General features: G+C 41.1%; 1 protein-coding gene across 1 annotated transcript in view; it reads left to right on the top strand.

The window, feature by feature from the left end:
- The first annotated feature begins 3,962 nt into the window (after positions 1-3,962).
- LOC124554855 overlaps positions 3,963-17,397 on the top strand; it is a 1,084,893-nt gene continuing 1,071,458 nt past the window's right edge. Inside the window, exon 1 of the mRNA XM_047128521.1 lies at positions 3,963-4,095. Coding sequence (XP_046984477.1) covers positions 4,035-4,095 — 61 coding nt within the window. The 5' untranslated portion in view covers positions 3,963-4,034. The remainder of the gene's footprint in view (positions 4,096-17,397) is intronic.

Here is a 17,397-nt window from a genome sequence, read left to right as displayed (position 1 = left end):
TGTCGATACCGTCTCTGACGGGCTACGTGAACATGTAGGTGCAACTGTCTGATTAGCTATCCTCAGTGCTAATTAACTCGCAAACACAGAAACATATCGAATGCTTTCTTAACAATTATTTCTCAACACAATTACAAGCTTTTTATGCAGTTTCTGACCGCCCGGTGTATAAAAACTACCATTTTATTTTACCTTAAAAATTTTTTTAACTCACCCTTATGTTTGTGTTTATTTTCGTCTCAGTTAGTTTCCACTTGCCCTGCGGCTGAAGAGAGGTTTAATGTACCGCTGACGGCAACCCCCACCCATCCCAACCTCCCACATCTTACCCAAATAGTTCGAAGAGTAATGAAATGGTAATAAAAAAAGAAAATCAGCGCTATTTTATCAAAATTCCTCTACCTCAAGTGACGGAGATTTGAAAAACAGCGATCGGCGTCAGTTTGTGGACAATGACCCACGTAGCTCGTGCCACAATTGTGGGAATGATTTTAAATGCGTGGCACTGTCAAGCTGAGATTATGTTTACAGGTTGCAAAGTTTCCTTAATTTTCCTGTGAGGGTGAAACAGCTGTGTGATTCTTTACCTGATTAGGAGTCTACTTATCTTACCGCAGAATGGTAGCTGCGCTGTGTGTCAGTCAGTGCTTGAACGGCATCACGTTCGTTTCTTCTTTCTTTTCTGACTGCTTAACTTTCGTCAGGCGGTGTATATGGACCTTATAGTACAATATTATGGCCTCCCAGCACGACACAAGATGGACTGGTCTCTCAGAGACGCATACTATGCGTTACGGGTGTGTTGTAACTTTCTGTCGAATCAGATCATCGTTTCGGAAATTATTCATAATTACAGAACTATTTTAGTTTTGTCCATCAGTAGTGGAATTATGGAATATATTTCGTATTCATTTAGAGATTGAAAATTTCTTTCTCCTGAGTCAACATGGTGTCAGCGATGGCAATACTGTGAAATTCAACTCTTTCTGTTCGTCCATCGAATTCAGAAAACAAGATAACAGCGCTCAGGTTGCTGTCATATTCGTTGACTTTGAGAAGGGTTTGAAAGCACTTCTGCCCTGTCATGTATTGCACGTTATTTAATTTCATCTGTAATTAGTAATGTGAGATTCCATAATATCTTAGAACTCAACGAGGATAAATCGTTATGTGTGAAATCAGTCTTAGGATGTGTTACACATCCGTTACTGTTAGCAGTAAGCGTACATCATCCAGTGGATGTTCCTCACAGGTGGTGCTGTAGTTCATAGGGATGTTTTAATGTCAGAAAATGTCACGGTAGTGCCGATTAAGCGGCTGACCATATGCGGTTGTGGCAGGGGCTGCCAGTTGACTATTAAATTTCAAGAAACGGAATGCATTACCTACAAACATGAAAAAATTTCTCATAGGTGGGAGGAAGATCTCAAGACACAGTAGCAATATCTTTATGATGGAAAAGACTTGAAATTGTAGCGAGAGATTTCAACTAACTGTGAGAAGCAGAAACAAAATTGGCAAATTAATGAAGCAGGTCTCTTCCGAAGACGAGTGATACGAGGTACTTGCAGGTCCGTACCACAGCTTAGTTCTGCAATCCTGTTACTACAGCAGGTGAGTGAGGACCCAGTGTACGAAACTATTTCTGTTAAGAGCTTTAGGAAGTATCGTTATTTTGTGATTAATATTACACTCTGCCACACCTAATTAATTAACCAAGACATTATTAGTAATCGTATCTTTTTTTCCTCTTCAGCTGGAGAATTGATGCAGAACCCATGCAAAGACTTGGAACTGAGCGTAAATGACTGCACGGCATTGACAGATATAACTGTGTGCGAGACTCATTGTGGTATCAAATGGCACTGACCACTATGGGAATTAACACTGTGCGGCTGATCCCGGCGGAGGTTCGAGTCCTCCCTCGGGCATGGTTGTGTGTGTTTGTCCTTAGGATAATTTAGATTAAGTAGTGTGTAAGCTTAGGGACTGATGACCTTAGCAGTTAAGTCCCATAAGATTTCACACACATTTGAGCACTTGGACTTAACATCTGAGATCGTCAGTCCCCTAGAACTTAGAACTACTTACACCTAACTAACCTAAAGACATCACACACATCCATGCCCGAGGCAAGATTCGAACCTGCGACCGTAGCGGTCGCGCGGTTCCAGACTGAAGCACCTAGAACCGCTCGGCCACTCCGGACGGCCCATTGTGGTATCGAAGTAGAAGTAAGTACAGCTCAGCACCAGGGAAATGTGTTGGCACACCTGTTATTCGTGTTGTACATTTATGACATGTCACACAATATTAATAGTAACCTCAATCTTTTTGGAGATTATGAAGTTACGTATAGCGACGTACTGTCTGAAAAACGTACGGATATATTGTGACAAGATTTCAAAGTTGCGTAAAGATATTTAGGTATCTAGGATTGTCCGCTTCATGTTAGGGAAATATCTACTCTAGTAAGAGTAAGAAATGTAAGTGCCTTTGTTGGTATCAGTCAACTCATACTAATACTTACGAGTAACAGTTTGAGAGCGTGTGAGATTCAATGTTCAAATGTCGCAGACTTCGGTTCAGTGGTAATACTGCGAAAATGCTGTCAGTCTTCAAAACAGATTGAGTGCGAAGCATTCATTCCAAAACATAATTTTACGTAGCCCAAGTGCCAAAAAGGACTAACAGCTGAATATATATAACTTAGCGAATCAAGAATGGTCAGACTTCTCTTCCTTCTTTTCTTTATATATTAGCGGGTGAGCATTGAGTCATATCACGAAATAACAAGAGAGAGTGAAGTACGTATAAAGCACTGGCGATTTTAGTCTCTCAGGGTGAAGGAGGCATTTGGGGACCATGACAGAGCAGCGTTAGATCTTTGGTCAGGAGTGTGGGTGCCGTTGCTATTGGCCTTCAATTGAGAACGGTGCCGTGGGAGGTGAGCTTGTTGGCATCTTGTGAGGTCACTCAGGCGCAGGAAGCAGTAAACGACAATGGCCAGAGCATCTATATTTGTGGAGGCTACCATCAAAAGTGATTTCCTGATAAATTAAATATTTTAAAGAGACTAAAGGCAAAATTCAATATAGTTATCACATGCTGAACTCATAGTAGGCCCTACATTAATTTTGTGTCAAAAATCGTAATATTAAGAAGCAATGACAGAAAAGTATCTTGATGGGAGGAATCAAGTCTCCTCATTGACCACGTTGTAGCGTATTTCTTAGGAGACATACTAGGATTCTTTAGAACGCCACTTGGTACCTGGTCTGGAAGGAGAAGAACGTGTTTCACACTATGGATGAAAGCATAAAGAAGAAGTCATATGATGAAGCATAGGGTGTTCATGTTCTGACTACCACATTTCTAGGGAAACGTATCGTACGAAGATCGTAACAAGCCCATTCCGTGACGGTTAGCCCGCACGAAAAATTAGAACGTTCTGAAAATCTACATTCAGTCTGTGGAACTGAGCATCGAAGTCAGTTAGATAACAGTCAAATAAGTTGAACGGGATTTGCCGACAAGCGATTACGATCGCGGGAGGTGGCGCAGTAGTGAGGCGAGAAGTGGAGAAGCGGGCCGACGCGGCTGGCACTCTGTGGTGAACCGCGGAAGAAGACTGCAGTGACGTGGCCGGACCCCGCCAAGTGCCGTCTTCCCGCCAATTATCGGTGCGGGTGGCGGCGAGAAGAGGGGACGTGCGCGAAGAAAGAGGGTGGGCTCCACTGGGAGACGGGAGACGGGAGACAGCATTAGCCCCAGTAGCGGTGGCGGCGGCAGCGGCGGGAGTGTATTTGGAAATGAAAGTTAGTTGCGCTGCGCGGCGCGGGGAGGCGCGGTGCGGCGCGGCGCGCGCGGAGGCAGTGCGCATGCGCAGAGCGGCCTCGCTGGGCCGGACGGCCGGCCGGCCGGGGCGGGGCGGCGCGCAGGGCGCGACAGTTGCAGCCCGGCCGCGCGCCTGTGCGGATCTCGCACGCAATGTTCTAGCCGCGTCCCGACTCCCGACACCTCACCTCCCACACATGGCAGGCCCGCGCGTCGCCCGCTTCCTCGCCGCAGCCGCTGCCGTCGCCGCCCTCGTCGGTGAGTAGCCGACTCGGGCCCACACACCGAATGTACACAAGTCCACATGGCAATTTGTCCCCAGAGACGCTTTTTCAATTTTCGAAGAAAACGATGTGTGAAGAATGGGCCGACCGAGTATGTGATCTCGGCGACGGGGCGGGCGATTTGCCAGTGGCGCCCTTTAACCTTTGCGAGCGGCAGTTTAGGGAACTTGCGACGTCGCTTTCCCCTGGCGTCGGAACGGTGTGGAAGCGTCGCCTCTCCTTTCGCCCGCAAGACAGCTCCAAATTACCCAATTACCGCGCCGAGTAGTGGCTGCTAAGCCCAGTTCCTTTGCATCTAGGTAAACGTCGTAGGACCGTTTTAGCTGGTACAGGACTCGAAATTCAAATGTAGTGTGGACGGCGCTGCATCTTTCGGAAAGACGCGAAAATGACGGATGAAAAAACCGTTGCCCGTCGTTTCTCGCAAGATAATATTCTGAGGGAATGTAGCGACGACTGTAGTAAACCCTATCCTGCGCGACGGGAGCCAATCTGTCGAGATTAATTTCTAACAATATACAATAGCAGAAGGAATTATGACGATTAATATTCGCTTAAAAACCTGGGTATTACCACGATAGTATGTATGTTTAACTTGTAGATGTAAAAGTCGTTCAATTAGTGGCACAGAATTGTCATTCGAGTGTCTCGAGTAGGTGATACTCCGGTAGCGACATTTCTTGCCATTTAGTCTCCGCATTTGGGAGTTGGTGGAGATAGCATTGCATGTAAATGGCACGGTAAAGCACGTACACTGGCAGCGATTAGCTTTTGGCGCTTTTTGCGCCGGGGCCTGGGAGCGGCAGATGGGCGTGAGCGTCGGAAGGCGGCGGCGTCTCGTGGCGGGCCGGGCGCATGCCCGACCTGACCCTCTGCGCCGACGCACGCCGCTCGCCGCCAAGACGAACGTCGTCGCTGCGTCTTTGCCGGCCCGCCCACTCGCCGCCGAGCTGCCAAAAAAGTTTCGCCTCCTTCCGTAAAATTCGCTGCCACGATTGACAGTTGCCCTCTAACCCCTGAATAGCTAGTCGACACCGCATCTAGTGAAGAGCGTGGAAGGATGCTGGAAAACGTAGTGAATTTGTATGCATCTCAATAAACTAGGAAAATACGTCCCCACTAGGTGGAAAGAAGGTCACGTACTACCCCTCTAAATTACCTGTTTACACAAATCTGTAGAACAGCAAATGTAACTATGGACGCCGTATCCGTAGTTGTATAGCGGAACAGGTCGTGTATATATTATCGAAAGGGAATGATATTATACAGAGACGCCGAGCAATTAGAGTTACACAAATTACATAGGAAACTGAGATATCTTTCCGATATTTTTATTAGATTCTAGCACTTCTTGTATCGCTTGAATTTGGAAACGTAAGGGGATTTGGAAAATGACGTGGCGTAAACATCTCGTCGATACTGATGTCATTGTAGACAAAACACTAGTTCAGTTGGAGAACGATGGTCGCAGCATTAACCTTATGTGAGCTTGGGAAACGACTGATGACCAACACGTGGGTAGTGGATGAACTAGCGTAAATCTTTACCGTGATCTTTTGAATCTGAGTCCATTGTATACCATTAACTGCGATGGTGCCGAGATGATTTATCGTTCTCTGTTAGAGTTATCACATATTGGCTCCATATGGAAACATACTGTTTTATATAATCGATTTGGTCCATCGGAGAGTCATCGAAACGAGCGATCTTGTAGTAAAATACTGCGCACAAAGGTACGGACTTTACAAAAGGTATGAGAGAACAAGTGATATGGTGTGGGATATTCGTTAGTAATAAATCCTACAACAATTGCCACTTCCGCTGGTCTTAGCTGAATATAAGGGTTTAAGAAAACAATTATTCTACTCTATATTTACTAGGAAATGCCGCTGCGGCCAGTTCGCTTGATGTTTAATCGGCACCAAGATGACGTAAAGCGGTATTTTCTTGCTGTGACTTAAGAGTGGTTCTTTTAAACTGAGACTTCCTTTGCGTGGTATGGAGACAACTTATAGAGATCATTGACGTGATACACAGTACCACTGCTGCTCACTGACGTATACTGCAGCGGGAAGGTCACTGACAAAAGAACTATAAAATATTCCTGTAAAATTGTGCCGTTGTTACAGAGAAGTGCAGAACGAAACATCAGAGTTAGTAGAGCTGTGTAGCAAAGTCGAACAGTCTGAGCAGAAACAGCAAATCCGAAATTGAGCTCTTAGTCCCGTGTAGGGGAGTGATTGGCAACGCCGTCGGCGCCCTATCCCTCTCTCCTGGGAGGCTACCGGTTATCTGTTTTATTTCTGCCAACGTCCGAAGTCCAATTACCGCGCAAAGAATACGCCGCGGATTGTTTCTGGAAGGCAATTGTTGTCGCGTATAATCGGCGCGCTTTTAGAGTTCGGCGCGGCGCTTGCCGCGTATCGGGCTGTGCCCGCGGCAGAAGCAGCAGCGCATACGGCTCGCCCCCGCTTTGACTCTGGTCGTCCTCTTTGTCAGCCGACGATCGTCACGCGCCTCTGATGCTTGCTTCCCTTGACGTCTGCACCAGTATCAGGCAAACAGATGCTCTCGTACTAATTTAGATGGCGTGCGGAAAATTTGTCGCCTTTCCCCACGCAAAAATTAATGGAGAGTTTGTGAAGACAATGTAAATGAAGTTTGAAGAGGAGGCAGTAGAGAATTTGTTATGAATAAGTCACAGCGAACATTTCGTGGTTATTTTTATCGTAATGACCTGTTCCCCGTTAATTAGGCCATTTGAATAACTAAGAAAAATGGAAAGTATGGCTGTTGTGACTGGTAACAGATGGTTATTAAATTAAAAATACGTGAGGTAGACTGTAAATTCTTTATAAAATTATAGATCCAGGTCACATTTATTCACCTAAAGACACAAATCCGCTTTACTGTAAATTTATGGACTCTAAGTATTCTCAACGTATCTTACAGTTTAAGATCATCTAATTCTCACTATGCCAGTCATTACAATGAAAAGTGTGTTATCTATATTGTGGTTGTTTTATAAAGATAAAACTTTTTCTGTTTTTACAACTACAATTTCTGAAAAGAAACTGAAGAAACATATCGCTGCATCAGATACGAAATTTCCCAGAATAATTTCTAAACGAGGCCCAAGCAAGATCTCTTAACTCACGTTAAAACCAGTCTGTAAAATCACTATAACATTCCGATATGTTACAATTATACTCTCCTTCAAGGACAACCTATGATGTAGGAAATTTATATTACACTCCATACAGGCACTTCATCCGAGGAAGAATCGATATCACAATAAAACGCTGTCACTTCTTGTAGTATCACATATTAGAACTGCTGGAGAGTTTCCTGGTTGTTAGACAGAGCACTGTGCTTAGTGCTTAGCTTAATGTAAAACTGGCACGTCACTCTTTCATCGCAAGGTAACGATTGTTATTGCAGTACTAAACTGCAGAAGTCCGTTAGCTTTAGAGACAGATAATCCACGAAGAGATCACGAGAGTCTTCCTGCAGCTATCACATGAGACGACTTCAATAACCTTGAATTGGAGGCGTGGTTATAGGAGCACCGTAAGCGAAACCGAAGTCTTCAGTCCTGATGTATGTTAAAATCACCACACGACCAAATAACTGACAGATTATGCTCACGCCGAGAATGCGGACTGGCGGGCTTGGATGAAATTTCCCAAATATGTTTATTATTTCGATTTGCAGCTTGTCATTGACTGATTTTGTAGACAATGGACATAGAAGAATTTTAGTTTCTGGGAAGTTGTAATGGCTGAAAGCAGTTAACGGATCATTCCGTTTGGTGAATGACAAAGGCATCGTACTGCATATTTGTGGTCACAAGATCAAGCTTGCATCTTCATTTTGAGGAAAGATGTTTTATTTAAAAATATATTCTTTTCGTGATATTATAGTTTTATTCGTCTGAGGTGTAATAATTTGAGGTTATTCACAAAATACTAATTCTTATCTCGTTATAAGTTAATATTTATTTCATTTTGTCAATTTAATAGTAATAAACCTGAATTTCGCAAGCACAAGAAGGCTGGTTTTGGCAAATACCCTTGTGGGACATCAGAAACATAATGCAGCAAAAGAACGACACGAGCCATACTACAGGCCACCCCCTCCCCTTTGAAACGAATATATCTATTTACAGTTCTGAACTGTGTGCTGTACATAAGAGGAGAAAAAGATCCTTAAAAGTTGGGAAGAAATTCTGGACGCGTAAAGCGGGGCTGTGACAACCCACCAATTTGCAAGACAGTTGGCTATAGTGATTGTGACAAATAAATTGTGTGTTTCATTAAAACAATTAATTTGGAACAAAAAATGGAAACAAATGTCGATTTCTATTCACTTTTCTTTGAGAGATTTCATTTAAATGCGTGACTCAGTTTTACTCGTCTCTCTTTGTAAGATCGAGCGAAGTGGTGTGGTGTTGGATATATTTTGTTCCTATTATGGAGATTCAGACCATCATCCGACTGTCCTTACTAAGGTGTTTTGTAACGTTCCAAACTAAATTAATGTCAGGGTTCCCCGGAAACGCCACAGCCGCATCAGTCTTCTTTTCTAATCCAACGGACCAATAACAAGTTTGTAACTACCACCAAACTTAGAGAGGTTGAACTCCAACAGTTACCTTCCTGTGAAACAAACGAATTTAATTGACAAGGAAGCTCATATCGTCAGAAACGGCAAAAGGCCTGCTTATATTCGAGTCCAACGTCTTGTTTCTCGAAATAATCCCAAAAACGGTACAAATCTTGGTATTACTCTGCCCTTTAAGACCGAGATTTGTATGCCATACGTGGAAAAAGCTCCGTGGATTTTCAGCGACACAAAGAACACCACTGCAGTTACGTTGATGAATTGCATACTGCAGACTGTTTTATTGCCCCATTCATTTGAGATATGGCTGCCTCATGACTGAATTTCACTTCATCCATACTTATTTACGAATAGAGAAGCCATAAAAAAGTGATGAACTTTACACACACATAATTATGGGCTGAAAAGAAGGACGAGTAAGTATATCGAACGACATCAAACTGTTTAACATTTCTGAATCTTTATTATTATTCAAAGTGACCGTTTTCAGTCGATTAATTCGGTGATCTTCAGACCATGTACTAGCTACAGCAGCATTACCTAATCATAATTGTCTGCGTGAGTGCTGGCATGGCAAGTTGTCGTCGCACAACTATGATGAGTTGCTACAGTAACTGTTGTATGATTTAAAGAGGTCCACATAAGGCAACTGAAACCGGTCGTCCAGTAGTAATCGTAGCGAAGTAGACCTATAAAAAGGAAGCACTGTACAGACATCGCTTTCTCTTCAGTTTCACAATGCCAAACTTCACACATGAAAATACCGTACTGGGAACCGTTTTCATCCCCAAAATTCACATATCTAATACTGATAAACTGTACAGAGATATCGTGGAATTTAGAAAACAAGAGCGAAAATGTTTTTGTAGTTTATGGTAATAACTTCTCCTTGCACGGACCACGCCCACGAAGTTTTCAGTGCTGCGTTGCACCTCACGGAAGGGTCGAAGCGAAGCGTAGACTTGAGACGGCGCCGCCACAACTGCGGCCGATGGTCGCTATTACAGCTCTCAGAAGTCTTCTCTCTGCACTCAAATATTCACGAGGATGTCGCAGCGGCGAGCTGCGCCGAGGAATGCTGCTCAGCGTGCGATACATGGGACACTGCATTAGATCTGAAAACCTACGCTAGTACTGGGTAAGCTCGTTACTCACAAGACCGTTACTTCCCTGGGATATTGCTTTTCGATTTCATACTCAAAGGCAGATGAAGGTCCTCACAATCTGGAAACAACAATTAGCTTTGTATCTCCGTTTGCATTTTAGCGTGTAACGTTCGATATATGTTCCGCCTTCACTTTACTTCATGTGACACATCGCAATCTGCGGATGCCTCGTCAGATATTCTGGTCTCTACAAAACACTGTCGTATATAATATGTGTTTAAACTAAGCTCTAAATACGAGTAGCCTCTACACAACCGTGTCGGATGCATCACTGGAAAGCTGGAAAATTTTTAATATTTGTTCGTCTGTTCAATTTATAACAACTTGTAAAACGTCATAAGTAGGTACGTATCTAATTGTATAGTATCCTATTGGCATCACTTACGAAACGTCTATTCACGATAATGACCAAAGTGAGAGTGTTATTTGAAACGAAGTAATCAGAAATAGAAGTCATATCCAGATTTTTCATAGAGTGTTAATATATATTAATCGTGGTTCTAAAATACTAGATTGGAACCAACAGTTTTTTATCTCATTGTGAAACTAAACACGTACAGAAGCGCACATAAATTTGACAAGTTAATATTATAGAAAAGTTAATCTGTCAATCGGATTAACTTGTCAAGTTTCTGTTCGCTTTCAAATATGTTTAGTATCGCGATGAGTTGAAAAATAATTGCTTCCAGTTAGCATTCCGAAACCACGAGTGCCTTATAATAACAGGCTTTGCAGCATGTGGATACGATGTCTGTTTCTGATTACGTGCTTTCAAATAACACTCTCACGCTTAAGTAATATTTTGTTAACATTCGGTGCGATACATATACAGCAGCGATGAGGCATAACTTCTTTTAAAGAACTCATACACTAGATCTAATGCGTCCAGCATTATGGCGTACCTTTGCATAAAACTAAATTTTTCTCCGTCTTCTTCTCCATTTCGAACATACGACTGCGTCTTATCCAAAACGACTTTCCATTCAAGAGAACATTAAAGTACTATCGCATATTTCAGCTGTTTTCTTCCTTTCCGACGGGAAATTATTATCGCAGTTTCATTGTAATCTATCTACGTTTCTCTCGTACTTCCTATTTCGCTTTTCTTCTTTCCATGTCCTCTGCCAATCTTACCCCATTACTTCTCACTGTCCTTCTAACAATTCAACTTCTTCTCCGTATTTATTTCTTCTGCTCTTAGACGTTCCTGCCATACGTTTCAGTTAGCTGTCACTTCCTATATTTGATAAGAACGTAATGAGGAAATCATTTAATGTTACTAAGACTGACATCTCTTAAATTCCACATATTATTTGCTACACGTATTATCATTATTGTTATTATTATTATTGTTATTAATAATACAATGATTACTATTGTATCTTGCTCATGTACTATACCAACTGTAAAGTTTCTCACTCAGGAAACCCGATTAGACGTAAGTAGTCTTGAAGATACTAGTATTGTCAGGTAAAATAAGTGCATATTCTTAAAAATAAAGTTGTAAAATTAGAGCATTTCGAATCTCAGTCAAACTGTACTAGAATCTAGAGGAGAACGATAATAAACTCTTGAGCTATATATCATGATTTCCTATTATAAATATGAATAATTCTTCCGGTATATCCTAGTATAATTGTTAACGTGATGTATTTATGCAATGTCTAAAGTGCTGTCAGCATTAATTTAGAGCCTCACTCTAGGAAATCATTCCTATTTACAGTTTGAAGAGCTGATTGTATATCGGTGTATTTATTTCTTAGATATAATTTTGTGTATTCGGAATAACTTTTAAAAAAGTTTCCCAACGTTTGTAAGAAATTTTCAACTCATGATCCATGATCTATGTCGATGGGATAGCGTAGTTACGGGTTTATTGTTTATTAAAGCTAAGGAAATGACGAGTAGTTAGCAGAGAGAAAGTGTGAAAGATATCATTCATCTCTGGATTCGGCCACCTATTTCCCTGTAACATAAACACAAGACGTCCCCTAGAACGTTTATCTGTTCAGTTATAGGATGAAAGTAAGCGAGAGTACAGCAGAAAAACAGACATTTTACAGTGCAAAGGAAGGAAAGATGGAAACTGCAGGTTTGGTGCAGAATGTGCAGCCAGTGCGAAATATAGCGACACATTGACACCAGCGTTGTGACTGACAGAGCTAAGGGAGGAAGCTGACTAATGTTTTTTGTGTACCATGGAAGCTGCCACTTAGGGACAAGAACATACAATGGCGGACGTCCGGCGTCGGATTTCGTAAACAGCTCGTTTAAGCGATCTGCCTTCCTCGCTGTCCTGCTTGTGGCCCTACGTATTCCTAAAGTGGCAACACTCTTCTCCTCTTGCTCGCCGACGGGTAGGGAAGCAATGCTAACAGTTCATTAAACGAGATATCTGGACTTTTTTAAAAAAATAGTGTCTAGTGAAACCCTCCGGTTTACACGTGTATAGCTAGTCATTATTGCTAGAAGAATAAAAACCTCTATCGAATACTCCGTATGCATAAGCTGTAACTAGCTTTTGTGGGACTAAGTAACATGTCTCACACAGCGATTTTTAGGTTTCTTTATAATTTAAAGCAATCGTTCTTTATTAAAGGTGTTTCAATTCCATTTTTGAAATTACTAAAAAATTCATATATAAGAAGTTGCAAAGACGAATTTAAAATACCTGTAATGCAGCTGCTGACGCAATGGCTAAACAATTAAGAATTTATCTTCGAAAGTGTGTTACTGATCTTAAGTTTTCTCTGCAATCCTGAATTAAGGATAGCGTGTCTGGCAGCATGATAGCGTCTTGAAGGTAGTAGACGTAACACGGAAGTTCGGTCCACATCTGCTATTTTTAAAACAAAATCGAATAATGTTTTGGAAGAAAAAACAGTGCAAAGATCACAGTAGGAGTAGCCGAGTGAAACATTTGTCTCTTGAAAAGCGAATCATTGCGTGCGCCTGCGCGGCGAGATATAGGCAGTCCCGCCGCACACGCTGCTCCCGTAATTCTTTTACCTGGAATCCCGCAGTTGGCATCGCCGCGCCTCATGTGTGTCGCCTGGCATCTGAAGGACGTTCTCCAAACGTTCTAATGATATGATACACTCAAAGTATCTCCTGTCATTCTTTCTTTGACTCTTACCGCGAAATTCGAAAATAACTCCACACAATCATTGCGGAATATTTACGTGGTTTTTTTTTTTTTTCTCTATACAGATGGAGAGTGAAGTGCAAATCTCTTTTAGTACGTTTCTTTTTTCTCCGTCGAATTCTTTATAATACGGTGAAATTAAATATGAGGTTATGCTGCTTGTCAATTCATTGGATAAGGACTAATAACACAAAAGATATAATTCTGTCGCCAGGCACTACCTGAATTTTCCTTGCACAGAAACGTACTTTATCGGACTTATGTTGCTTGCTTCGTGGTGATGTAGCAGCTACGTTTCTCTAACAGGGGTGCTATAACAAGGAGAAGTGAATGAAAATTTTAAAGATAGAGTTTATCAATGTTATCTGGTTTTCAGTTTTAATTTTTTTCCTGTTTGGCTCTCGTTCAATTACTGTCTGAAATTTACAGTTATAATTTGAAACAGGGTGAGAACCAGCAGCAACCTACCACTGCATTCCACGCTTTCTAGTCTTGACTGTACGTGGCGTCTTTACATTCGAGCAGTGGTTAACATTAGCCCTGGATGGGTACCGACAACACAATGTGTAAGGTTCGTGTTCCTGTTGTGGCCAACTTATATGTATGCCACAGGCTACTACAACTTTGTGCAATTTCCTCTCTTGTCAGTTCCCTGTAAAGATTTTCATTTATTTATAGCTTTGTGACAACCTGCCGTTGACTGTTGGGAACTGAAATGAACTCATACTATTTTCATTCATTCGGACCTTCTTAGTTTTCATTCCTCACAACCATTCTGTGTGTGGTATTACCTGCACTATTTATAAATATCTAATAACATCACCATTATCGCTAAGCACACATTTCTTGATATTGTCAATATTTTTCACTGGTTAGGTACTCCTTTCGTGGTTCTTGTAGAAGCACATATTTTTAAAAAGTTTATTGAAAATTATTGCAGTGTATTACGGTTTCCAGTTGTAAGAGCATTAATTTTCTAATCATACTACTCTTTTGATTCTGTATTAACGAATAAATTTATCTGTAGATACATGCAACACCAAATTATACTGCAGTTTTTGACGTCAGATGTATGGAACAAACAATATGGTTACTTTAACACCATGGTCGTAATACGATATGAACATGGTTGCCGTTGCAAACATAAGCAGTTATAATTATAGCTGGATTGCATTGTCGAATCCATGAACACTTTTAAAATGAACCAATTTATAATAATGTTCTCTGTTGGGACTAATGACCTTACTGGAAGCGAGTAGTTTCTTTGAGAAAATTAAATATGTCCCATTCCCTTTTACAATAATTCTGTAGTCATCTTCCATGTACGTAATAAAACTCTTTTTAGTTCCAGGTTAAACATTCCTTACGTATATTTAAGCATTATTTTCTCTGAATGTTCACCGGAATAATTGCTTCTATAGGTACCACCATAGCTTATGTTTTAACGCCCTGTAGACACCAAATACCTTTCATTTGAATGGTTAGAGACACTATTAAATAAATAATTTTTCCATTTCAACAGATTCTGTCGATGATTACTATATCTGTTCACTTATCTGTGGCCGGCCCCACCGTAGCAGATGACGTTTGGATTTTAAAAGAGGAGCACAGATATGTTTCAGTTACGGTGTTTTGCCCTTTCCTAATAAGCCATCCGTGACACGTAGGCCTACTTGCTGAAGTTTAAATTTTCCTAATATCTTACGTCTGTTTTAATACTTGGTCAAAGTGTATGGCAACCAGCCGTTATATTCAGATGATTCGTCGACTGATTCTCTTGTCCCACATATGTGACTGACATCCAGCTTCAGGATGTAATTCCATAAGTCTGTTTCGTTATCACTCTGACCTGAATTGCCATAATAGACTTCTCAGACTCAGGGTACAAAATACCGTCGGAAGCCACTATAAGGAAGCATTTCGTTTGACATAAGATATTAGTAGAATGTCTGGGAACTTTCCATGAAGCATATTTTCATTCTGTGTCGTTATTTATTGATTATTTGATACTTTAAGGTTCACATGTATGTGAAGAAAACTGATACAGATATTAGCTGTTGTCAATCTCCATAACCTGCTTCCTGACTTCATCTTTAGCCTCTAGAAATTTTATTTTCGTTTTATTTTCCTGACACACCTAAAGCATAATCACGTTCAACAGTCCTCTAGATACGTCGGTGCAAGCAGATTATCTCAACGGAAAATTCTAATGAAAGTTACGAGATTTTGTCTTCAATAACAATAATAACCATGTTAATAATATGAATTTTTAGATCACTCGTTTTACATGTCATTTCAAAGGTTCGGACAACAGTTTATCACTGAGTTACATGTATCCTCAGAGAAACCGACGAACTAATGTTAAGGTGTCCGGTACTCCTGCTGTTTCCAACAGTTTTAGGCCTTGTGGTCTTTTTATCGTTCATTTTGGGGAAACGGCGGTCTCTGTTTTAATCACAGCGACGATCTAGACAGACTTCTGTTTGCACATGGATTTTACATCATCTCTCAGATACCTATATTTGGCCATCTTTCTTATTTTAGGTTCACAGAAAATTATGGGTATTGAGAACATCAGTGTCCATGGGCAAGGTAATTTGCTGAGGTATACAATTCACCGCTACGTCACCTCGATTACAATTGATTAATTTATCGCTTACTATAATGTCGATCGAGTAAATGGTGAACTACTCATTTTCTAAAAAAAGGGAGAGGATCGCATTTGTGCTCAAAATGGTTCAAATGGCTCTGAGCACTATGGGACTTAACATCTATGGTCATCAGTCCCCTAGAACTTAGAACTACTTAAACCTAACTAACCTAAGGACATCACACAACACCCAGTCATCACGAGGCAGAGAAAATCCATGACCCCGCCGGGAATCGAACCCGTGAACCTGGGCACGGGAAGCGAGAACGCTACCGCACGACCACCAGCTGCGGACTGTTTGTGCTATGGAGGCGAGTATTTTTGATAGTTGTCCCAATTGTTGGTAGACTATTTATGCAATCTTATTATTTTCGATTATTCTGTGAGTACCATGGTCGCAGTCATAAATCGCTTATTTTTTGTGGACAAAACTTGAGTGCATCAGCAAGTTGATCGGTCCCGTAAATCGACATTGTTTGGTTGAGATCATACTAATATATTCCGGTAAGTTCTTTTGTAATACTGTTACGTGGTATCAATTAGTTCTGTTTTAGACCCAAGGACTGTTCAGATTTTGTCAGCCAGATTGAGTCGTACAAAATTAACGCCTATGGCTAGTACTACTTTATGGAGTGATGAGTCGCTGCTGTGAAGATACTGTTACGTATTTTAAAGTTACACCTCATTTAGCCTCTCGATATTTATTAGCCTCTTACCTCCTATCTCACGTATAATAATAATCCCTAGAGAATGAGATTTTGGATGATGGAAACCATACATCGTCAAAATTTCATATTTTTCTTTTGATTTCTTCCATATTCATTTTTGTCCAGACCAAAAGTGTCTGTTGTCGTTGGAATAACGAATGAATATAGTTGGAGGTACTTTTTTCCGTTCAGTTCCTGTCTAAGAACTGAGGAAATTCTGCTTATGTAGGTACTTACGAGGGGAAATCACTTGTAGGTGTTCTATTTACCCAGAGTCTCAGTTATGTATCCATCACTCGTTTCAGACTCAGTAGCTTGTGACCTGCCCTCCCATGTGTTTCTTTAGTTATGTATTTGTATATGTATTTACTATTATTATTATTATTATTATTTAGAAACATATAAACTGCATCGAAGTGATGCAGTGAATAAGGGTCTTGACTGGTATTTGGGAATGCCTGCATTCAAATATTAATCCATCTATCCGGAATTTGGTTTCCTGTGGTTCCCTTATATCACTGCCAACAGATATTGAGATGGTTTTTAAAAATTTCAGGCTCACTGCTACAGAGCGAGTTACTCACGATTGGAGTTGTAATGAAGATAGATTCGGAGGTTTGTTCTTTTCAGTTATGTGACGAAAAATTTGAGGCTAGTAATTTAAAAAAAATGGTTCAAATGGCTCTGAGCACTATGGGACTTAACTTCTGAGGTCATCAGTCCCCTAGAACTTAGAACTATTTAAATCTAACTAACCTAAGGACATCACACACATCCATGCCCGAGGCAGGATTCGAACCTGCGACCGTAGCGGTCACGCGGTTCCAGACTGTAGCGCCTAGAACCGCTCGGCCACCCTGGCCGGCCTAGTAATTTCAGTTTATAGATGAAAAGGCAGAAGACGAAAAGTTAAGTTACGTTCATGTTGACACTTTCAACAAGTAATTGAAGACATTGTTGCATAGACATAAATTCTGCAAATATT

The sequence above is a fragment of the Schistocerca americana genome, chromosome X (genome assembly GCF_021461395.2).
Source record: "Schistocerca americana isolate TAMUIC-IGC-003095 chromosome X, iqSchAmer2.1, whole genome shotgun sequence".
Lineage (NCBI taxonomy): Eukaryota > Metazoa > Arthropoda > Insecta > Orthoptera > Acrididae > Schistocerca > Schistocerca americana.
The sequence above is the reverse complement of the archived record's forward strand: the minus strand, read 5'-3'. Positions and strand labels throughout refer to the sequence as shown.